This window comes from Chelonoidis abingdonii, chromosome 14, assembly GCF_003597395.2.
Source record: "Chelonoidis abingdonii isolate Lonesome George chromosome 14, CheloAbing_2.0, whole genome shotgun sequence".
NCBI classification, from domain to species: Eukaryota; Metazoa; Chordata; order Testudines; family Testudinidae; genus Chelonoidis; species Chelonoidis abingdonii.
In genome coordinates this window covers 30,715,246-30,739,524 of record NC_133782.1, presented here as the reverse complement: position 1 = coordinate 30,739,524, position 24,279 = coordinate 30,715,246, and the positions used below count along the sequence as shown (strand labels likewise).

Here is a 24,279-nt window from a genome sequence, read left to right as displayed (position 1 = left end):
AATGAATCTCATAAAGGTGTTGTCTTTTAATCATTTCCCTATCTCCTGTGGGTGAACGCTTTCCAGACCGATCACAGCTGACTATCATACTCATCTTAAGAAAACGGCATGATACTTTCAAAAAGACAAGCCTGGGATCTTAAAATCATACTGTTAGAACATCTAAAAATGCATGACGAACAAGACATTGGATTTATGGCTTAGTACTAGGGCCCACTACCAATTCACAAGCCATGAAAACACATTGACCATTGAAATCTCCCCCCCCCCCCCCCCCCCCCCCCATGAAACCTGGTCTTATGTGTGCTTTTACTCTGTGCTATACAGATTTCACTGGGAGGGGAGACAGGCATTTCTCCAACTGTGGGCTCTGACCCTAAAGGGAGTTACAAGGAGGGTCGTGGTATTGCCACCCTTACTTCTGCACTGCCTTCAGAGCTGGGTGGCCAAAGAGCAGTGGCTGTTGGCCGGGTGCCCAGCTCTGATGATGGTCCCCCACCAGCAGCAGCGCAGAAGTAAGGGTGGCAATATCATATCAGGCCACCCTTACTTCTGCGCTGCTGCCTTTAGAGCTGGGCGGCCAGAGAGTGGCAGCTGCTGACTGAGGGCCCAGCTCTGCAGGCAGCAGCACAGAAGTAAGGGTGGCAGCACCATACAAGGCCATCCTTACTTGTGTGCTGCTGCTGGCAGTGGCTCTGCCTTCAGAGCTGGGCTCTCAGCCAGCAGCCACTGCTCTCCATCTGCCCAGCTGTCAAGCAGTGCTACCACCGGCAGTTGCACAGAAGAGAAGCAGAAATAGTACCACCACCTTGCGACGCCCCCTCTTCCTCAAATTCCTTTCTGAGTTAGGATCCCTACAATTACAACACTGTGAAATTTCAGATTTAAATAGCTGAAAAATGAAATTTATAACATTTAAAGTCCTTTGATTGAGAAATTGAGGAAAATGGACTGTGAATTTGGTAGGGCCCTACTTATTACAACAGTCTAACCAGTGACCCCCTCTTTTTGTCCTGTGAGTGCAGAGGGGCCACTGTGCTTTGAATGGTCCCTTAATACAGTGGTTCTCAAACTTATCTGACCACTCTCCCCCTTCTTTGTCTCTAGTATTTTGTTCCTCCACCCACTGCCATACAGTACATATACCGATTTAAAAAAAAAAAAATCAACATGCAACTCTTACTAAATATTAAAAACAGGCATTTATTCAAACAGTCATTTAAGTATATAGTAATGTAAATTTTTTAGTGAAATATTGCTTACTGGCGTGCTGTTACTTGTGTGATGGGTGCGCCTGTTTTTTAGAGAAGAACAATTCCATGTTGGGTTGGATGCTTGAGACAGCTATCCGGAGAGCTCCTTGTACCTGAAGATGAGATCATTGTTCGTTTTTAATGTACAGTAAAGTAGTTCAGAAAAGATTTGGCCTCTTTGTTTTTCACTTGTGTTGGGGTGTGTTTTTTTTCCCCCTGCTGTTGCACAAATGAGCCATGATCCATTGTAATAGCAAAAGAAAAACTGCAATTGTGGTTGATGCTTACAATTAAATGAGCCTACCATGTTGTAGCAAACGGATTAATGTACAGATGGCAACATCTTTTATATATGCTATGCAAGCTTAGAAAAATCCATCAAACTGCACAGTGTAATCTGAGGACTTGATTTGTCTGGAGGAATCAGCTTTGCTAGTTATTCATTGCTGTCGGTAAAATGTGTACAGTAAGGGTTTGATTTTTTTTCCCGCTAAAGCTTCTCACCCACCCCCTCTAGAGTACATTCTGCACCCCTGGGGGGATACACCCCTAGTTTTGAGAACCTTTGCTTTAATATATGCTAACTACTTATGATAAATCTGTTCCACCTTGCATTTAGCTATGACGCTCAGACCTGAAGAAGGAACTGTGTATTGTTCAAAAGCTGCTCTCTATCACTGACAGAAGTTGGTAGAATAAAAGATATTACCTCACCCATTTTGTCTCTCTGAAGGATGGTGCGTCAATTACAGTTGACAAGTGTTACTAGTTTCATGCTGCTTAGACAGTTTCAAAAATAAGTTGGTTACAGGTGAAAAAAAAATTGTTCATAGAAGCAAGCACTGGTACAGATCAGTTTTGTAAAATCATTCTTCAATACAATGCGAAGCTATTGGACTTTATATTTGACATTTAGTGAGTGAATATGCAGTGTTTTCAACTCCATTTTACCCACTCTGAACTTTTAAATTTTCATAGCACAGCAGATTCTTTCTTATGCTTTCTGCTTACTTATAAATTGTGACTTTGAAAGCTCTGGCTAACCTTGATCCTTCCAACCTTTCTCAAAAGTGGCAATCTTAATATTACAAAAAGTAATATTTTCTTACACTATTCATATCTCCACTGCAAAATCCTACCTCAGCGCCTCATCGTGGTGCAGCGGTGACCCTGGCCATCTGACAACTGTGGTAGCGGGGCATATGCCCTGGTAGGTCTAACCATGCTACAAAGGTGTTGGACAATCCAATCCAAGGAGGAAGATCGCTCTCTGAGCAAAAAATGTTTTTCCTTAGAGGTTGGAGGCCAGCTAAGCTTGAGGAGGTACATATGCCTGCCCATCTAGCCAATGGGATGGCTTAAAGTTAACGGCTAAAACAACACAAGTAAATGGATCTTAGTTCCCTGCATGTCATCAAACCATTCTTCGGTGGTTGAGTGGAAATTGAGCGACGAAAGATTGCTACGGCCAACATGGAAAAGGACAACCCTTGCTGTGTGTACTTACAATTGTAGGTTGCTGGCAAGGGAGGAAACGTTAAATCGGGGTAGGCAACCTATGGCACATGTTTCAAAGAGCTGATTTTCAGTGGCACTCACACTGCCCAGGTCCTAGCCACCAGTCTGGGGGACTCTGAATTTTAATTTAATTTTAAATTAAGCTTCTTCAACATTTTAAAAACCTTATTTACTTTACATACAACAATAGCTTAGTTATATATTTTAAACTTATAGAATGAGACCTTCTAAAAACATTAAAATGTATTACTGGCATGCGAAACCTTAAATTAGAGTGAATAAATGAAGACTTGGCACACCACTTCTGAAAGGTCGCCAACCCCTGCGTTAAACCATCTGATGGAGGAGAAGAGGGTAAGATACTATATCCTCAGTATCTGTGAAACCTGACAAAAGAGAGTTGGAAGTCAACTGGAAGGATGGAAGCGCTGTGAGGCTTGGAAAGGGAGATGGCGCTAGAAATGTTGGAGGAGTCGGATTTATCGTTAGTAAGGATTGGGTTTCAAATGCCATATCATGCCAGCTAATATTACATATTGGTGTGCTGCATCTTCAGATGGAGTCAAAAGCTATCATCAAGGTCATCCATGCCTACAGTCCCACAAGTGCAAGTCAGAATGAAGAAGTGGAAGAATTCTACCAAGAGCTCGAAAGAGCCGTCGCACAAAAGTCCACTTACACTGTCACGAGGGGAGATTTCAACGCTAAGGTCGGGCAAGGGAAAGCTGGCAAAAAGTTCATAGGGAGATACAGCAGCAGTGAAAGAAATGAAAGAGGACAGAGGCTAGTAATGATGGCAGAAGCGAGAGAACTGTACGTGGCAAACATCCGGTACAAAAAGAAGATTGCAAAAAGATGGATGTGGATTATGCCAAACGCGAAGAGTAAGAATGAAATTGGCTATATTTTAGTCAATAAAAGGCGCATGCTTCAAGATGTCTCTGTGGTGCAGTGACCATCACCTGCTTAGAGCAAAGTTGATTTTCGACCAAGTAGTGGAAAAGAGAGCTTTACAGATGGCAAACAGGAAACAGCGCCCAAAGACATTTGATGAAGCAAATGGGAGGAGGGATGGATAGCTCAGTGGTTTGAGCATTGGCCTGCTAAACCCAGGGTTGTGAGTTCAGTCCTTGAGGGGGCCATTTAGGGATTTGGGGATTGGTCCTGCTTTGAGCAAGGGGTTGGACTAGATGCTCTCCTGAGGTCCCTTTCACCCTAATAATCTATGATTCTATGAAGAAAGTGATTTCTGGGTTTGACTGGAGCCAGATGGAAAAGTGTGGTGAGGACTTTGCTAACAAGCTGAGCTGTTGCATAAAAGCAGCTGAAATTGAAAAGATGAAGGCGGCAAAGGGAAGAATCTCTAATAAATGAAAAGCTTGTTAGAGAAGTGGACAAATATGAAAAGGAGCTCGGATAACAACCTCGAGGATTCCATTCTGTGCAAGCTTATACGGCAAAAACTGAAGGATGACTTTGAAAACTTCTGGCAAGAAAAGCTCCTTAAAACAGTTGAATCATGCAAGTGCCTCAGGACATGCAAGTGAGAATTGGCGCAATATAGATAGAGCATAACAGCGTTGAAGAACAAGGATGGAGAGACAGTAATTGATAGTACAGGAATGGAGGAGTTCTGCAAGGACTTCTATACAGAACTGTTCAAATCAAGAATCAATGTCTCTCTCCTAACACCCCAAGAGTCAGAATAACGCATCCCCCCAATAATAGTCAGCGAAGTCCAAAGCGCACTACACCAGATGAAGACAGGGAAAAGCTCCAGGCAAAGATGGAATAATGTCAAATGATTTCTGCAGGAGACGAAAAACTTTGGAAGGGCCTCGCTTTAAGTTTCAGTCAATATCTCGAAGAAGAAAAAATACCATCAAGCTGGAAGGAGTTGAATACCATCTTGCTGTACAAGAAGGGTAATGAAGAAAATCTTAAGAATTATCACCCTTTTATGCCTGCTTTCTCATATCTATAAAAGCTTTACAAAGGTGGTGATGAACCAGCTCTCACAGAGTCTGGATGAACAACAGCCAAGAGAGCAGGCAGGATTTTGAAGAAACTTCAGCACGATTGACCATAGGTTTACCCTTAGCCAGCTTCTAGAAAGAGTGAGGGAATACAGATTACCACTGTGCATTGCTTTTGTCAGCTATAAAAAGGCCTTTGATAGTGTAGAGTTTAACACAATATTAAAGGTGCTCACAGAGCAGGGTATTAATATGCAGTACATCAGTTTGTTGAAGGAAGCAGATACTGGATGTACAACAGACATTACTCTCCTTGAAACTCCCCTCCACATCCCAGTTGAGAAAGGTGTAAAGCAAGGAGATACAATTTCACCAAAACTATTTACTGCCTACCTTGAAATGGTTATGAACAAGATCAATTGGAGGAGTGGTGTTAATATAAATGGAAACTGATTATCTCATGTCAGATTCACGGATGACATCGTACTAATTGCCAAAAACACCAGCCAACTGCAGAGCATGCTATGAAGACTTGACAGGAAAAGCAGTCATGCCAGTCTGAAAATGAACTGTTGCGGAACTAAATACATGCGATCAGACATCTTAAGAAAAGCCCGGATAACGATAGGAGAAGAAATTGAAGAAGTGGAACAGTACGTATATTTGGGCCAAGAAGTTAATATGTGTCAAGACATGAACGGAGAATTCTCGTGAAGGATTTGGGCAGGATGGTGTGTGTTTAATTCCATCAAGGACATCCTCAAAGGAAAAATCGACAAGACCACACGTACAAATATCTTCAATTCAGCTGTGCTGCCAGCCATGCTGTATGGCAGTGAAACCTGGGCACTGACGAAGAGAGAAGAACAGTGGCTGTCAGTAGCTGAAAGGGCAATGGAACGGCCTGTGTTGGGAATTCCCTTCTGGATCGTATCCCAAATGAAATGATTAGAGAATGCAGTGGTGTGAAAGATATTGTCATAGAAAGCAGATACGATGGGTGGGCCACATAGCACGGTTCACGGACAATAGAGGGACCGCAATCGTTACTGAGTGGTACTCGCGAGAACAGAAAAGACCACCTGGTCAGCCTCCAAGAAGATGGGAAGAAGACGTTGTTAAATGTTTCGGACGAACATGGAGAGGAAAGGCAAGAATGCAAGAAGAATGGTGAATGTGTTGTGATCAGCACAGTCTTAACAGCTGAAGACCGATTGATCGAGGTGATTCGTATCTTGAATTTTGGAAATGGAAAATATAATCAATACAGTCCAGGTCTGTGTTCCAGTCACTTTGCACTACTCCATTGGTAGCTTTCAAATAGATGGATCCATCCCCCAGAGGATATCTTCCCACTAAAGCTGCTATCCTCAGGTGGTATAGCAGCTTTAGTGCCATTTCAGTGGCTGGTGGGGAAGATGGCACAGGTGGGGCTCGTTCAATAATGAGGTTGCAGGCATGTGATGCAGGCTAGAACAGCCTTCAGGCTGGTTTAACTTGGACTGGGAGACTTGCACAAAGCAGTCGTGTGACTGGTAGTAAATTGGGCACCTTTGGAAGTGGATGGGGAATCCCCCTCATCTGTGTCAAATGTTCCTTGATTGCAGCTGGGAATCTGCCCCAAAATATCAAATAGCTTCAGGTATCAGAGGGGTAACCATGTTAGTCTGGACCTGTAAAAGCAGCAAAGAATCCTGTGGCACCTTGTAGACTAACAGACGTTTTGGAGCATGCATCTGACGAAGTGGGTATTCACCCACGAAAGTTCATGCTCCAAAACATCTGGTAGTCTATAAGGTGCCACAGGATTCTTTGCTGCTTTTATCAAATAGCTTGTTTCTTAAAATTACATTAATTCACTTCTAAAGGAAGCTCAGTCTTCTGAATGGGAAACTTTTGTACTAAGGAGTGAACTGGGGTCTGTAGATAATTGAATGAGGCAAGGATAGAATAGGGGAAGTGGCTTTCAGTGGGCAGTGCAAGAAAGATTGGTTGTTTTTATATATAGTCTTTCAGTGTTTACAAATACTGCTTCAACTTTCTTTGAATGTCATTGCTTCACTTGAAATATTAGTAAATTTTGTATAAAATATGCACTCTTTAAACCCAAATGTGGTGCATGCAGGAAAGAGCTTTGGAACTGAATTGTAATTGCAGCATGTATGATAAATATATTACATTAAGGGGGGAGGTTGATTATACAATAGTTCTGTGTCATCAGGTAGTTGTGGCTGCGTATTGGAGTGGTCTTGCCTTTACCATTTGTCAGTGTTTCAGTGATCTTAAACTTCTTAATGTTCTTAAGATGTTTAAGTCTTGTATTTTATTGATTTCTCTCTTTGCTTAAACTTCTGACTTTTAGTTGGGGAATTCATTAGGTTTGTAATTTGTTATAGAACTTGCCCTTAAAAACACTTTACTTTAAATCTCAGCCTATTTTGTGGTAATGACTGTAGTGGTGGCATACTCATTTTCCCTGTGGCTTGTGGTGTACCTGTGAGTTTTATGAATGACTTTGCAGTTCATGTCTCAAAACATCTGTAGAAACATAATTTTTGATGATTTAACTTATTTTCTCTCTTACTTGGCAGAAAAGATCATTTGCACCTTCTACACCACTGACAGGAAGGAGATACCTGAGAGAGAAGGAAGCAGTAATCACTCCTGTTGCTTCAGCAACACAAAGTGTGAGCCGGTTACAGAGCATTGTGGCTGGGTTGAAAAATGCACCAAGTGAACAGCTTACAGCTATCTTCGAGTAAGCATGTCACTTATGCCTACTTTCATTACAAAAGGTGACCCCTCTCTTCAGACTTGGTTTTGTTAAGCTACTATATTTTTACTCGATACTGAAGTCTCTTTAAAAGGTTTTATGAGGGTTGCTGGGGGAAAAGACTGACCTGTCGTCTTTGTGTTTCCATTTGAAAGGCCTTATTGTGAGGAACTAAACCTATTGTTTCTTAATGAATCTGTGCTTCTGGAATATTATGGCTTTTAAAAAAACAAAAACAAAACAAGCCTCATTACTTACTGTTAGATTAATAGGGCCAATTTTTTTTACTCATCAGCTAATCATAATTTGTGCATCTGTTTTTTATTGTCACTGTTGGTATAACAAGTTTGACAGAAAAAAAATCTATTTCTTAACAAAAGCAAATTTGGACAAACTAAATCCTAGTCTGACAGAAGTCATCTGCCAAGGAAGAGAGTAGTGTATGACAGTCCTGTCTGCTGACTAAAGAGGCAGTAACAGTCTTTTAAGTGCAAGTTGTGAAAGTGAGTAGAACACAGCCTAGAGCCTGCCATTAGTCTTCAGCATTCAGCTCCTCCAATGAAAAGACGGTTACTCACCTTTGTAACTGTTGTTCTTCGAGATGTGTTGCTCATATCCATTCCAGTTAGGTGTGTGCGCGCCGCGTGCACGTTCATCTGAAGATTTTTACCCTAGCAACACTCGGTGGGTCGGCAGGGCGCCCCCTGGAGAGTGTCGGCAGGGCGCCCCCTGGAGTGGCGCCGCTATGGTGCACCGATATCTACCCTGCCTGACCCAGCCGCGCCTTCAGTTCTTTCTTCTTGTCGCCGGCTACTCTCGACAGTGGGAAGGAGGGCGGGTGTGTCTTGAATGGATATGAGTCAACACATCTCCGAAGAACAACAGTTTACAAAGGTGAGTAACCGTCTTTTCATTCTTCGAGTGCTTGCTCATATCCATTCCAGTTAGGTGATTCCCAAGCCTTGTAACCGTAGGCAGGTGGGTCGGAGTGAGAACTTATGGCAAGAATGCAACCTGCTGAGCCAAAGGCTGCAAGTATCCCGATGCTGTTGAACCAGAGCATAAATGCGAAGCAAGGGATGGACCGAGGACCATGAGCTGCGCGATAGACTCCTGTGGGTAGCTGGTAGGTACATGAGTTAGTAAAGGCAGGCAGATGATAAGCCTGAGCCCTGGGTAGAACGCCATGGTGATGTGGCTTGGGGGGAAAAAAATGTGGGAGGTCACCAAATCATAACAAGTGCGGCACTTGTTCACGGCAGCAACCCAAGATCGAGATCTCTGAGAGGAAACAAGTAGGTCTCCTTCTTCGGCCAGCTATCTGCGCGACCGAGAGTTGGGAAGCGAGTTAGCAAAACGGTTTTGTCCCGCTCGAACATAAATGCGGAGTGCTTCCACAGACGTCCAGGGAGTGCAATGATTGTTCCCCATTCAGCGTTGTAGTGTGGTGAACATGTAAAGGCCGAAACCCACCTATAGAGGAGGAAAAGCAGGTGTGGATTCTAACTGCACCCTGGTTTTGTGAACAGAATGTATGGCAGAAACCACCATAAGAGCCGCTGAGCTCGAAGCACTCGTGCTGGCCCGACGTAACGGCTAACCCTAGGAAACGCCTGTCTTCCAAGACAAGGTAACAGCGAGCAGTCGCTAAACTGGGTCGAATGGAAGAGACATAAGTCTGTTCCAGGCCCCCCGCAGCATACCCAGGTGTGATGGCCCGGTCCCAGTTGGGGCATTTTCTGGGCGGCGTACTACTAAAGGGTGTATGACGCTGCAGCCCTAGTTGGGAACATCTTGACCTATCCACATGTCTATGATGAATCACAGAACACTTCTGACGCCACTTCTTAGGGCCTATCCTGGAACTTCCGAAGGTAGAGATGGCTGCCACAAGTTTAGCCCTTGGCGATCATCCGAGGTCCTGCACTCCTCCCACGAACCCTGCTTGTTGCAGTCCCATGAGGGGGTAGTGCCCAAAATCACACCTACCAATCGATGACCCCAGTTTCTCCAGGTTGCCTAACGATTGGGCTCGTGTACGCGGCAGCCTGTAGGAGTAAACTGCATTCCTCGACCACTAGGCCAGAGTACGTTGGTGGACCAGGTGTAGATGCCGCTTCCACTGCCCCCTATCAGACGGATAGAATCAGCCGTCAAGCGGTCAACACACCATGATGGTGAAGAAGTCTGCATGTCCGGGCGCGAAGATCGTGCCGTAAGTCCTGAGGTATAAGTCTGAGGTGCAAGCCCTGCAGGGAAGTTGGGTAGAGCTATGACAGAACGGCCAAGCACGCTAACGGAGCGTATTCAGGCTGCCTCAAGTACGACCTGGAGTAGGCTATTGACAGGCCAAGCAACGTAGCGTATCAGCGCTGCCCAACGACGCTGGAGTGAACATGATGACTGCACCCCTGCCCCTGGCGAATGCTGAGCAGGACCCAATGGCCGGGGAACGTGGGAAGGCAATAAAGGCGTTGGCCTTCCAGGCATGAGACAGCGTCCGAGATAGGGTCCGGAGAGAGACCTTGCGAGGAGCAGAACCCTCGGTCTTCCGTGTTCTGTCGGGTAAGCGAACTGGCCCATATGTGGAAAATCCCCATGCTGTGCAAACAGAATGCATGACATCAGGCAGGGCGAGCATCCTGAGACAGGAAAGACCTGTTCAGTCAAAGCACCGAAGGAGAAAGATGCTACAGATTTTTCGAGTGGGCTATGCAAAGGTCCAGAGGACGGATGGCCTCCTGACAAAAGGAGGAGGACCATGTCCCTCCCAGGTTGTTTTGTAGGACATGGCCGTTGTGCTGGCTGTAAACACTGAGACGCCCTGCCTCGCAACTGCTGCTGGAACCCTTTACTGAGGTGAGCACCTGAGTCGAGAGATGACATATCCGTCGTCAGGGACAGTGAGGGCTGTGGCGGATAGAGCGGCATCCCTACCCACACCAGGGAGGGATTAGCCACATGTGTAGGGAGCCTAGGGTGCTCGAGGGAATGGTGACTATCGTGACCATTGGCCCTGTCCGGCGGTACGCCGATTGAGCCAAACTTGGAGAAGACAGAGTAGAGCGTAGCGTGTTTGGTTACAAACTAGCAGGCAGCCATGGAACCCGGGAGACCCAGACAAGAGCGAGCCAAGGTCGTCGGGAAAGTTTGCAGACCTCGGATTGATTGGTGCCATCGCCTGAAACCGTGGCTGTGGTAAGCGGATCCGGCTAACTCGGAGTCCAGGATAGCCCCTAGGAAGTCTAACCTCTGCGTGGGAACGAGAGTGGATTTTCCATAGTGATCATCAGGCTAGACATGTGAATAGGTCTGACGATGCCCACAGCCGAGTGACTTCGTCGTGGAGTATCCTCAGATAAGCCAATCGTCCAGATGCAGAAATGCACATCCAAGGTCGGCGGGAGGTGGGTGGGACTAGCCACACACTAGTTAATGCCTGCGGGGCTGTAGAAAGGCCAAACAGCAGGACCGTAAACTGGAAGTACCGATGGTTGGCTAGAAAGTGGAGGTATCTCCTGTGGCAGATGGGAGATGGCAATGTGAAAGTACGCATCTTTCATATCGAGGTGGCATACCAGTCTCCAGGATCTAAGGACAGGATAATGGTTCCCAGGGATACCATGTGGGAACTTCAACCTTATCATAAACTGGTTGAGTCCTCGTAGGTCTAGGATAGGTCTGAGACCTCCATACAAGTCGGGGATTACGGAATAAGGGAAGTAAGTGCCCCGTTCATCCATCAGCGTGTGCACCTCGTGTAAGAGGAATTGCGCCGAGAGGAGTCCCTGAAGAGGGACAGGGTTGGAACAAAGTGGAGGTGGTACTCACACTCCACCATGTGTACGGAACAGCGAACTGAAGTTAATTGGGACCATGCCAAGAGGCAGTAGGAGTGGATCCGCTTGTAACCAGTACGCAGCCCTCGGCGCACCTTTGAAAGTTTCTATCTGTGGCTAGGCACAGAGTGTGCCGTGTGGCTGGGGACAGAAAGGCCTGCAGTGCGTCGGCGTACGCCGCCCAGAGAGAGCGCATTAGACCCGTTGCCCTTCAGGCTTTGCAGCCTGGGATTGATTTCCCTGCAAAGAGGCCTTTACCAACAAATGGTAAGTCGTGACAGGCCGGAAGTTTGAAACCTGAAGCCAGGAGATGCTCCTCATGGTAACGAGGCCTGGAGAGAAGCTCTGGCCGCCTTTTCTCTTCCTCCAAGAGGGCAGTGAACTCTTGGCGGAAACTTGATAGGAGAAACGCTCCATAATTTTATCCACCGTAATTCAGGTGTATATTATAGGGGCTAAGCGGGCTTATTGATTGCCATGCAGGCTTATAAGGCCTTGCAGAATGCACTGCGGCCGAGTAGGGTATTCGCCTAGCCCCCTTCGATTTCGGGCTGGTGCCGTTGCCATGCGTTCCCTTTTTCTCAACCAACTGAATGATAGTGAGCAGGAGGAGAGACAGACAAGTAGTTGTACCCTCCATAGAGCATCGGCATTCGCCTGATGGTCCGAATAAACAGGTCGGGCCCTCTAGTGGGCACCGCCGATAGATGTGCACTACCGGGTCCCCTACCTCCGGACCTCCTGCCTGGAGGTCCACATTGAGTGCTACCTTCCATAGGAGGTCCTGATGGGTTCTCAAGTTGTTGGTAGGCCACAACTGAATCGCGTCCTGACATAAGGCTGTCCGCGTGGGAAGACACTGATGCGCGCCCGGATGGCCATGGAGGTGCTGAAAACCATGGGCAGAGTCTGACTCTACCAGACCTTGCCCAACTCGGCACCTGGACCAGTACCGGAAGGCGCAGTAGTACCTGGAACGAGATCCGGACCTGAGACCAGAGCGGTGCCGGGAGGTTGAATGAGATCTCGAGGTTGGGGGCGGCTGCGGGAGCCACAGTTCCATAGCGGTGCTGGGAGCCAGAACGGTGCCGAGATTATCAGGTCGGTGAACAGGACACCGACCTGTGCGGAGAGTGCAACGGTGCGAGGAGAACAGCATCGGGATTAAGAGGGTCGGGAGTGGGAGTGCCAACGGGACGTGGAGCGTCTGCGGGACGCTGATCATGAACGGTGCCACTCTGCTGCGCTGACAGAGGATGGTCATATCAAGGTGGCTTGCCAAGAGACTATATACCCGCACCGACGGTGCCGGGGGTTCAGGAGAAAACTCTATCAGGGCAATGAGATCCTCGCCGCTGGAAATGTCTCCGGCGTGGAGGAACAGTAAGCTCGACCAGTGCGTACCGGGGAGCTGTCAGGCACGGATTCGACTGCCTTTGTGGACCGGATCGACGGTGCTGATGTCGCCAGTGCCTCAGCAGGTGTCGGTGCGGGCGATCGGCTTAGACAGGCTCTTGTCTGCGGCTGTTCGCACGGGAAGAAGAGGCAGGAGCTCGACCACGGTGTGCGCCGGGAGCAGGCAGGCACTGGATTCGACGCCCTTATGGGACGGGATCGACGGTGCCGACGGTTGTTGTGCACGGCAGGTGTCGGAGCCGGGCAATCCAACTTAGAATGAGCTCCCTGGCTGCAGTGCCGTTGGCATGGAAGCAGCAGGAGGCTCAACCACGGCGTGTGCCGGGGAGCAACCAGCACTGGATTCGACGGCCCTTGCGGGACCGGGATCAACGGTGCCTGGCGTGTCATGGGCAATCCAACTTAGACGAGCTCACTGGCTGTGTGCAGTTGGCACGAAGCAGCAGGAGCAGGAGGCTCAACCACGGCGAATGCCAGGGGAAGCAGGCACTGGAATCCACGGCCCGGCGGGACCGGAGCAACAGTGCCGGTGTCTCAGTGTCTGCGGGTGTTGGTGCAGGCGATCCCGACTGAAATGAGCTTCTCTGGCTGCGGTGCAGTTGGACACAGAAGCAGCAGGAGCCGGGAGCTCAACCACGGCGCGTCCGGGAGCTGTCAGGCACTGGCAGGAAGAGTCGTGGCTTCCGCATCTCAGAGAGAGGGGCGGTGCCGAGAGGCGCTTCTTGTCCGCGAGTAGCCAGCGCTCGTGCAGAAGGCGGAGGAAAATGAAAGTGCCGCTCCGTTTTGTTCTCGGCTTAAACGCCTGCAAATGGGCACTTAGCTGTGAAATGCAGTCCCCGAGCACTTAAACAGGAGTCGTGTGGATCTCCTGTCAGCAAACGGTCTGAGGTGTCTAAGCACAGTCTAAGAACCGGTGAGCCGGGCATGGGCTCCGGCACTGGTTGGCGGGAAGGGCTACTCCCCGAACCCGCTAACTATTATAAACTAACTATTCTAGTAAAGAAAAAATGCATAAGTATATACAAATAAAAGGATTATAACTAATAACCAAGAACTACGAGTAGCTAGGAAGCGGAGGTCAGCTAAGCTGCACTCCACTGTTCCAATGACCGACACGGCGGTAAAGAGGAACTGAAGGGGCGGCTGGGTCGGCAGGGGTAGATATCCGGCACCATAGCGGCGCCACTCCAGGGGGCGCCCTGCCAACCCACCGAGTGTTGCTAGGGTAAAAATCTTCCGATGAACGTGCACGCGGCGCGCACACACCTAACTGGAATGGATATGAGCAAGCACTCGAAGAAGAACTTCTAGATTCATGGATTATAAAGTTAGAAGGGACCATTGTGATCATCTAGTCTGACCTTTATAACACAGCCCATGGGAATTCTCTGAGTTAATTCTTGTTTGACTAGGGCATATCCTTCAGGAAGAACATCCGTTCTTGACCTAAAAATTTCCAGTGATGGAGAATCCACCACAACCCTTGTAAATTCTTTCAAGATCTGTCCCTTATTTTGTGTTTAAAAAGCTTCCATTTGCAGTCTTTGGATCTTGTTATACCTTTGTCTGCTAGAAAGAAGAGCCTTCTATTATGAAATTTCTGTTCCCCATGTAGGCACTTCATATATAGTGTTCGGGTCACATCAGATCTTCTTTGATCATCTAAACAGATTGAGCTCTTTGAGTCTGTCACTGTGAGGCAGGGGTAGGCAACCTATAGCACATGTGCCAAAGGTGGCATGCGAGCTGGTTTTCAGTGGCACTCATACTGCCTGGGTCCTGGCCACCAGTCTCAGGGGCTCTGCACTTTAACTTAATTTTAAATGAAGCTTCTTAAACATTTTAAAAACCTTATTTACTTTACATACAACAATAATTTAGTTATATATTACAGACTTATAGAAAGAGACCTAAAAACATTAAAATGTATTACTGCCACGCCAAACCTTAAATTAGAGTGAATAAATGAAAACTCGGCTCACCACTTCTGAAAGGTTGCCGACCCCTGCCGTAAGGCATGTTTTTTCTAATCTTTTCTCATTGTTCTTCTCTGAACTCTCTTATATTCAACATTCTTCATGCTGGGGACACCAGAAATGGACATAGTATTCCAGTAGCAGTTGCACCCGTACCAACTAAAAGAGTATATGAACTCTCTACTTCTACTTGATATTCCCATTTATACATCCAATAATTTTAGTAGCACTTTTGGTCATAGTGTCGCATTGGGAGTTGATTGGCTGATTATCCACTGTGACACTCCCCCTTCCCTCCCCCCCCCCCCCCCCACTTTTTCAGAGTCACTGCTCTGAGTCTCAAGGGCACTCTCCATTTCCTTTTTTTTTAATTTGTATCAGTAGGTTTCTTCTGTGTCTCTTCCTCCTTCTCTCCCCCCCTCCCCCCCCAAAAATCAGTTTTGGTCTTGTGTGGTAGCAATTTGCATAATTTAAAATAATTTCTAAAATCCTCCCACAATCTCCCTGTCTGGATGCTCAGCTTTATTACATAGTACTTTAATACTGTTAAGATAATATAAAAGTAGAAGTAATGTAAGGTTAAAAAGAAACAAAAATCCATTATTATTTCTAAAGAGGGGAGCTCATGCACTGCTCTGGAGAGCAGAATTCAGTTTATATAAGCACATTCTTTATCAAGCACTCCTTACGTCCAAAAATGACGATGGGGTTAGTCAGGGCTTATCTACATAGGGAGTAATGCACACTATGGGAGTGAGATTCCTAAAGTACCCTAATGTGTTGCGGATTAATTGGTCTGTGCCTGCTGATGCACACTAAAAGTTCTTAGTACACTTTAACATAGTAAGCACTAGTACTTACTACATTAGAGTGCACTGGAAAATCTTTAGTATACACCAGCAGGGTCTACTCAGAGCAGTTAATCCACAATAATTAGTGCCCTTTAGAAATCACACCTTCATAGTGTGCATTACTACACTATGTAGAAAAGCTCTCCGTCTTCTCAAACTGTCAAATCCTATATGGCCTTTTAAAAATATTGTTCTGCTACTCTTTGTTCTGGAACACGTTGCATCTTTTCTTTGTGTACCACAGGTCAGTAACCATTAAACAGAATGTTGTACGTAACAGAATGAAATAAGGCAAGGTTACAGTTCGGAATCAGACTTGCAAGTAATAATATTAAAACCAACCAACTATCTCTCTGGTTAGCTTGTAAACCTTTTTGAATGTGTGCTGTCCACAGAGTGTGAAATACATCACAGTATGGGACATTGGTTGCCAAGAGGAAAGCTTGGTGAAATGAATCCTATCGGGGGACTCTTTTATGTTTCTGTAATACACAAATGAGGTTTCTCTCTGGGTCTTGCTATAGGTCTTGTGTACGCAACCCTATGGAAAGCATCATGAATCGAGTTAAAGACGTAGGTGAGACTTTCTGTCGGAGTTATACTCGGTCAACAGATGACCAGCCAGGATCTCACATAGGTAGGAATATGTGAAATGCATAGAATGCTTCAGCCGTATTGAAGTGTATCATTTGTGTATCAAAGGGGACACGTTTATGGGAAGAAAAAATTCTTGGGCTGATTCTTCATGTATTTAGTAAAATGAACGATTGGTGTCAAGTATCAGAGGGATAGCCATGTTAGTCTGGATCTGTAAAAGCAGCAAAGAATCCTGTGGCACCTTATAGACTGACAGACGTTTTGGAGCATGAACTTTCGTGGGTGAATACCCACTTCGTCAGATGCATGTAGTGGAAATTTCCAGGGGCAGGTGTGTATATATATGCAAGCAAGCTAGAGATAATGAGGTTAGTTCAATCAGGGAGGATGAGGCCCTCTTCTAACAGTTGAGGTGTGAAAGCCAAGGGAGAAGAAACTGGTTTGTAGTTGGCAAGCCATTCATGTCTTTGTTTAATCCTGAACTGATGGTGTCAAATCTGCATATGAACTGAAGCTCAGCAGTTTCTCTTTGAAGTCTGGTCCTGAAGTTTTTTTGCTGCAGAGTGGCCACCTTAAGATCTGCTATAGTGTGGCCAGGGAGGCTGAAGTGTTCTCCTACAGGTTTTTGTATATTGCCATTCCTAATATCTGCTTTGTGTCCATTTATTCTTTTCCGTAGAGAGTGTCCAGTTTGGCCGATGTACACAGCAGAGGGGCATTGCTGGCATATGATGGCGTATATTACATTGGTGGACGTGCAGGTGAATGAACGGGTGATGTGTGGCATCTGGTTAGGTCCTGTGATGGTGTCGCTGGTGTGATAGTGGGCAGAGTTGGCATCGAGGTTTGTTGCATGGATTGGTTCCTGAGCTAGAGTTACTATGGTGTGTGTGCAGTTTATCAGTGAGAATTGCTTCAGGTTGGCAGGCTGTCTGTGGCGAGGACTGCCTGCCACCAAGGCCTGTGAAAGTGTGGGATCGTTGTCAGGATGGGTTGTAGATCCCTGATGATGCGCTGGAGGGGTTTTAGCTGGGGACTGTATGTGATGGCCAATGGAGTCCTGTTGGTTTCTTTTGGGTTTGTCTTGCAGTAGAAGGCTTTGGTACATATCTGGCTCTGTGACCTTAGTTCCTCATGAGGTATTGTAGTTTGAGAATGGTTGGTGGAGATTTTGTAGGTGTTGGTCTCTGTCTGAGGGTTAGAGCAGATGCGGTTGTCCTCAAGTGCTTGGCTGTAGACATAGGATGTGTGGTGTGCCCGGGATGGAAGCTGGGAGGATGAAGTAGGCATAGTGGTTGGTAGTTTTCAGTATAGGGTGTGTTAATGTGACCATCACTTGTTTGCACATGGTGTCTAGGAAGTGGACTCAGTGTAGATTGGTCCATGCTGAAGTTGATGGTGGGGTGAAGCTGTTGAAATTGAGGTGGAATTTTTCCAGAGTCTCTTCCCAGGGTCCAGATGATGTATGTCATCAATGTAGCGTAGGTAGAGAAGGGGCGTGAGTGGATGAGAGCTGAGAAGTGTTGTTCCAGTTCGCCATAACAGTATTGGCATATTGTGGGGCTATGCGGGTGCCATAGCGGTGCCACTGATCTGGAGATATATATTGTCATAAATTTGAAATAGTGTGTGTGAGGATAAGGCCAGAGCTCAGCAACCAGTTGTGCTGTGGCATCATCAGGGATACTGTTCCTGACAGCTTATATTCCATCTGTGTCTGGTATGTTTGTGTGGGAGTCTACATCCATGGGGGCTAGATGGTGTTTTTTGAGGTCATACCATTGCATTGTAGTTTTCCTAGAAATCAGTGTGTAGGCGATAGTGGGAGTGCTGGTGGTATAAGGGTTGAGTCGAGAGTCAATAATCCGACTCTTCAGTGAGAGGGCATGCCAAATGAGTGGGGCGTCCAGGATTTCGGATTTGTGGATTTTGGGTAGTAGACGGAATATCCATGTCCGGGGTCTAGGGTATGTTGATTTGTTCGTGTTAGTCGGTGGGAGTGGTCTGAGTAGATGGTGCGTTCTTTATATTCCATCAGTGGTATTGAGGGAAGTGGCCTGTAGAATTTGGGTATTGGAGAGTTTTGTTGGGGCCTCCTTTTGGTAGTTGGACCTGTATAATGACAGCACCTTCCTTTATCAGCCTCTTTGATGTTAATAGTCGGGTGGTTTTCTGAGGCTGTGGATGGCATTGCGTTCTGCACGACTTAGGTTATGAGGCAAGCGATGTTGTTTTTCCACTATTTCTGCCTGTGCACGTCGGCGGAAGCATTCATTGTATAGAGCCATACTGTCATTTCGACCCTCAGGAGGAGTCCATGTGGAGTTCTTCTTCCTGTGCTGTTGGTGGGAGGGTAACTGTGTATCAGTGCGCTGTTCAGTGTTGTCCTGAAAGTATTCCCTGAGTCGGAGACAGCAAAAGTAGGCTTCCAGATCGCTGCAGAACGATTGGTGTAGATGAAAACTGACTTTTCAATGGAGGGGTAGCTCGCTGCATAGAAATGTACTAATATTACTCCAGCTCCTCATTGATTGATTGGGCCAGGCTGATCAAAATTTTGAAGAGAGAAATGTCCTTATAGTGTGTGTTTCTGGGACATTTCATCCATACATCAATCCCAACTCCATGGAGGTGAAGGTGCCTTCAGTACATCTCCTATTGAGACATTTATAAGATAGTAAGAATATTGCATTGAAAAGTTTACTTTAATAAATAAGGGATGCTTTAGTAAAGGCAATAATAACTTTAAAAATATTGAACCACTACTCATTGGTTCAAAACTTGTTGCATCTTTTCATTGCAACAGGTCAATAATACCAAACAGGACATTGTATTGTACAGAGTTGAATGAAACCATGCAAGGTTATACAGTAACTCCTCACTTAACGTTGTCCTAATTAACATTGTTTTGTTGTTACATCGCTGATCTATTAGAGAACATGCTTGTTTAAAGTTGCGCAGTGCTCCCTCATAATGCTGTTTGGCAGCCACCTGCTTTGTCCACTCCTTGCAGGAAAAGCAGCCATTGGAGCTAGCTGGTGGGGGCTTGGAACCAGGGTGGGCTAGCAGCCCCTCTGACAGCTCCTCTAAGTTCCCTGTGCGGCAGCTGCCCAGCTGGCTATCAATTGCTGGGCAGTTCAGGTGTCCCTCCACCCACTGCCATGTCTCTCACACATATACCACCCCCCTCAGCACTTTGGAAAGTGGAGGGAGTGGTGAGCTCCATTGGCATAGCGTGGGTTCATCATCATGTTCAATTTCCACAGGGATTGTTTGCAGCCACTGCCACGCTTCTGTTGTCTCTCCTCCCTCGATTCGTACTGCCTTGTAGAGTGAGAGGCTACATTAACAACAATATGTTAATCCTTGAGGGCTCAGCTGAGTGCTAGTTCATCATTTAACAGCAAGGCATTCCCTGGGAAATACCCTACTCTCTGACTCCACCACCTCAACAAAGCTTCACAATCATCATTGCTGTGTACAGTATTAAATTGTTTAAAACTTATACTCTGTATGTATATCTAAATATACATAGTCTTTGTCTGGTGGGAAAAAATTCCCCCCATTTACATGAATTCAATTTCCCCCATAAGAATTAACTTAACATCATTTTGTGTAATGTTGCATTTTTCAGGAACATAACTACAATGTTAAGCAAGGAGTTACTGTAGTTCAAAATGGGACTTGAAATAAATTTGTATTGAAACTCTTAAGAGACTAAATTTGCATTAATCTAACATTTTTAAGAGAAAATTAAAAGGAAATTGTATACACAAAAACTACATAAGTGGGAAAGCGTTTCTTAATTACATGAACTTTCCTGTATGAGTGTTAGTGCAACTCATTACATATTTGAAATTCGGAAGACTTTTACAAAACTGGAGTGGAGACCTTAAACATAAGCATTCCTAAAGTTTGAACATCTAAAGAGTATGAAATATGTTAATTGCATGTAAGGTTTGTTTCACATAGCGTTACGAAAGACATGCAGAGTAGTATTTCCTCTTGGTTTACAACACACGTGTATTTCTGTTATGAAAAGTAAAATACTGGTTAAGTTAATCAAGACTGTTTGTTTATTCATCCCATCCTCCTCCTCCTCCTCCTTCTCCCCCTCCCCAACTGCTAACTTGGAATACAAGCTTTCAGCAATGTTTGGTTTCAATTGCAGATTTTGCTGTTAACAGACTAAAACTGGCAGAGATTTTGTATTACAAAATTTTGGAGACGATAGTGGTACAAGAAACACGAAGATTGCATGGGAAGGACATGACAGTAAGTAGAGAACTGGAACAGAAAAGCCTCTTCTTCCTTAAGTTCACCCTTGTGAATACTTTCAGAAAAATTATGTATTTGGGTCAGGCCTCACAGCTCCCATTTTAAATCATTCTGAAGGTAAAATTGGTTCCTTGTCTATTCACTAGCTAATAGCAGATTGAAGGGCTCAATATTCCAGTTTAATATTATTTTCATTCCTTAAATGAGATTATTTCAAGATATTTGACCCAGCTGTAATTTCCTGAGAGCTCAACATTTGTTCAGTACTGCTAGTCTTTCAACTAACATAGTTCCTTCCTTATACTTTCTTATGGCTGTGTACTAAATCCTACACACACTGCTGTATTACAACTAGGGATGTAAATATCGTTTTAAATGTTAACCATTTAAATGATTAAAATTACACCTCTACCTCGATATAACCCTGTCCTTGGGAGCCAAAGTGAAAACTTAAGTGAAAACTGTGTTATATTGAACTCGCTTTGATCCACCGGAGTGTGCAGCACCCTCTTCCCCCCGTTGGATCACTGCTTTACCGCATTATATCCAAATTCATGTTATATTGAGTGGTGTTATATCAAGGTAACGGTGTATATCGTTTAACTGGTTAACTGATTAAAGAGAGATGGGCTGGGGTTGCTCTGGCCGGCTGGTTCAGCTCAGGATTGGGAGCTGACGGTTAGGGTGAGTAATTGGGTAAGACTAATGTTTATCAGTTAATTGTTTACTATTTTACATTCCTAATTACAACAAAGGTGAAATCTTACCTGATTTTAAATCAAAAACTGGATTGTCAAGTAATTTGAACTGATAAAGAAAAGTGACTTGTAAATATTTCTCTCCAAGATTTGTTTTTCTTCTGTATGTTATGCTTCTCTCCTGCATCTCAAATGATTCCTTTCATCTGCATTTAATACTGATAACTCCTTTTTTTCCTAACTCGAATGTATCTGATATGTGATATATACCTGTTACGGAGTCGCTGAGCGATGCTCTGGAACTACTCCGTACGAAGCCAGTCAGGACTCTGGGAGAGCATGCCTCCTCTCTCTCCAGCATACTGTCTCCAGGGCAAGAAGCTTACACAGCTTTGACCTTCCTGGGTCTGACCTTGGAGTATTCAGCGTCCCCGTTTCACACTGTGCACTTCCCACAGTGAGTCCGCACAGGTGGGACTCCTGGGGAAGCCAGGGGGCCCTTCACCTCACGTCCGCAATCAGACGTGACTCTCAGCCAGCCAGTAAAACAAAAGGTTTGTTAGACAACAGGAACGTGGTCTAAAACAGATTGTAGGTACAGAGAACAGGACCCCTCAGTTAGGTCCATCTTGGGGGTAGGGAGCTCAGACCCCAGTTCTGGGACTCCCTCCGTTCCCCAGCCAGCTTTAAACTGAAACTCTCCAGCCCCTCCTCTGACCTTTGTCTCTTTTTCTGTGCCAAAGGCACCTGGTCACACCATCCTCCTGGGTCTCAGGTTACACAGGTGCCTCAGCAAAATCACACACCCAATTTCTACTGCCTAAGTATTGGTGCAGTACACACAGTGTTAGTAAAGGATAGTAAGACTTGCATAACAAGATGCAACGTAACAAAATGAGTGAAACCCCACTTCATCACAATACCTGACTAGGCTAGCTTTGACAATTATAACTATATATGAAGGTGCCTGCCACTGCTAATTGTCTTTGCCTGTATTGTCTTTTAGAACATAGATGCTGGGCAAGGCATTTTTGTTCTTCTCTTTATTCTTCAACAAAATCTCTGTATTGCTTTGCAGTAACTGCAGCTAGCCCATTTTGCGTTCTGTTTTAACTCCTGGTGAGCAGGCTTTTATCCTTTTACCCATAGTATCAAAGCAGCTTTACTGTCATTGGCACTGTAGGTCTGCTTCCCCTTCGACTTGCATTATTACTAGATAAACAAGTATAAAACCAGCCTTTATCATTTGAAACGTTCCGAAAAGCAGGAAGTAATGGAAAGGGCAAAAGAAACCAGTGATTGATCTTTCAGGGAAAAAATATGTAAAGTAATTGAACGTAGTATGATATTTAAGTATGCCCTTGGAGATTTCTTTTTTGTAGCTTAAACTGTCGTCATCCAACAATGTGCTAGTTGTAATACAATTGATTTATCTGTTGTTTTTTTCTCCAGTGTGTCAGCACTTGTACTGCTTGTAAATCAGCAAATCTGGCTGTAAAGAGTGGAACAGGCATGCTAAATGACATGATAAATTGGACAGAATTCACAGAAGAGCCACAAGAATGATTAATGGATTACCAAACATAGAATCATAGGACTGGAAGGGACCTCAAGGGTCATCTAGTCCAGTCCCCTGCACTCATAGCAGGACTAAGTATTCTCTAGACAGTCCCTGACAGGTTTTTGTCTAACCTGCTCTTAAAAATCTCCAATGATGGAGATTCCACAACCTCCCTAGGCAATTTATTCCAGGGCTTAAACTTCCTAACTATAAGGGTGGTTTTCCTAATGTCCAACCTACACCTTCTTTGCTGCAATTTAAGCCCATTGTTTCTTGTCCTATCCTCAGAGATTAAGAAAAACAATTTTTCTCCCTCCTCCTTGTTAACAGCTTTTTATGTACTTGAAAACTGTTATGTCCCTTCTATCTTCTCTTTTCCAGACTAAACAAACCCATTTTTTTTAATCTTCCCTCATAGGTCATGTTTTCTAGACCTTTAGTCATTTTAGTGCCTTTGTAGTGATAAACTCAAGGAGCTCAATCTATTTATTTTAAGAAGGTTAAAGAGTGACTTGATTTAATCTAGAAGTACCTACATTGGGGAACAAATAATGGGATCTTCAGTCTAACAGACACAAGTATAGCATGATCCAATGTCTGGAAGCTGAAGCTAGACAAATTCAGACTGGAAATAAGGGGTACATTTTTAACTGAGTGTAATTCACCATTGGAACAGTTTACCAAGCATCATAGTGGATTCTCCATTCCTGACAATTTTTAAATTAAGAAGAGATGTTTTTTCTAAAAGCTCTGCTCTAGGAATTTTTTTGGCAAAGTTCTTTGGCTTTTGTTATACAAGAGATCCATCTAGATGATCACAAGGCCTTCTGGCCTTGGAATCTGTCCTTTGTCTCTTGACGTCTTTTTCAGTGCTCCCTCTTCTATAACATTTTCCATATCCCAAATTTTAATTAAATTAAGTTCTTCTTCGAGTGATTGCTCATATCCATTCCAGTAGGTGTACACGCCGCGCGTGCACGTTTGTCGGAAGACTTTTACCCTAGCAACTCCAGCGGGCCGGCAGGTCGCCCCCTAGAGTGGCACCGCCATAGCGGGTAATATATACCCCTGCCGGCCCGCCCGATCCTCAGTTCCTTCTACCGCCGTGTCGGTTGTTGGAACTGATGCGGCATAGGCTGGTCGTCCACGTCCTGCCTATCTCTCGTTCATTGTTTCAGTTTTAGTTTTAAATTATAGTTCACTTATATAGTATGAAGTTGTAGTTTATATTTCTAATGTATATATAGTTAGCGGGTTGCGCACTAGAGCCCTCTCTGCGCCGCGCTGGGCTCAGCCTGTTCGCCGGGTTCAATACCGTGTCGCCTGTAAAGCCGATGCCACCAGCAATCCCCAACGGACGCTGTTGAAGTGCCGTGGGGAATCGCTATGCTCTCCGAGAAGTGCCGCATTTGCAGGCCTTCACGACCGAGGACCAGAAGGAGCGGACCACGCCTCAAGACCTCCTGATGGAACGGCGCTTAAACCCTTCATCCTTGGCAACTGAGTGCTCTTGATGCTCCGGCACCGGATCAATACCGGCACC

General features: G+C 45.4%; 1 protein-coding gene across 1 annotated transcript in view; it reads left to right on the top strand.

Moving 5' to 3' along the window:
- Positions 1-24,279, top strand: part of RBL1 (RB transcriptional corepressor like 1) — a 109,223-nt gene that overhangs the window by 28,531 nt on the left and 56,413 nt on the right. Inside the window, 3 exon segments of the mRNA XM_075072428.1 lie at positions 7,339-7,505; positions 16,127-16,239; positions 20,371-20,525. Coding sequence (XP_074928529.1) covers positions 7,339-7,505; positions 16,127-16,239; positions 20,371-20,525 — 435 coding nt within the window.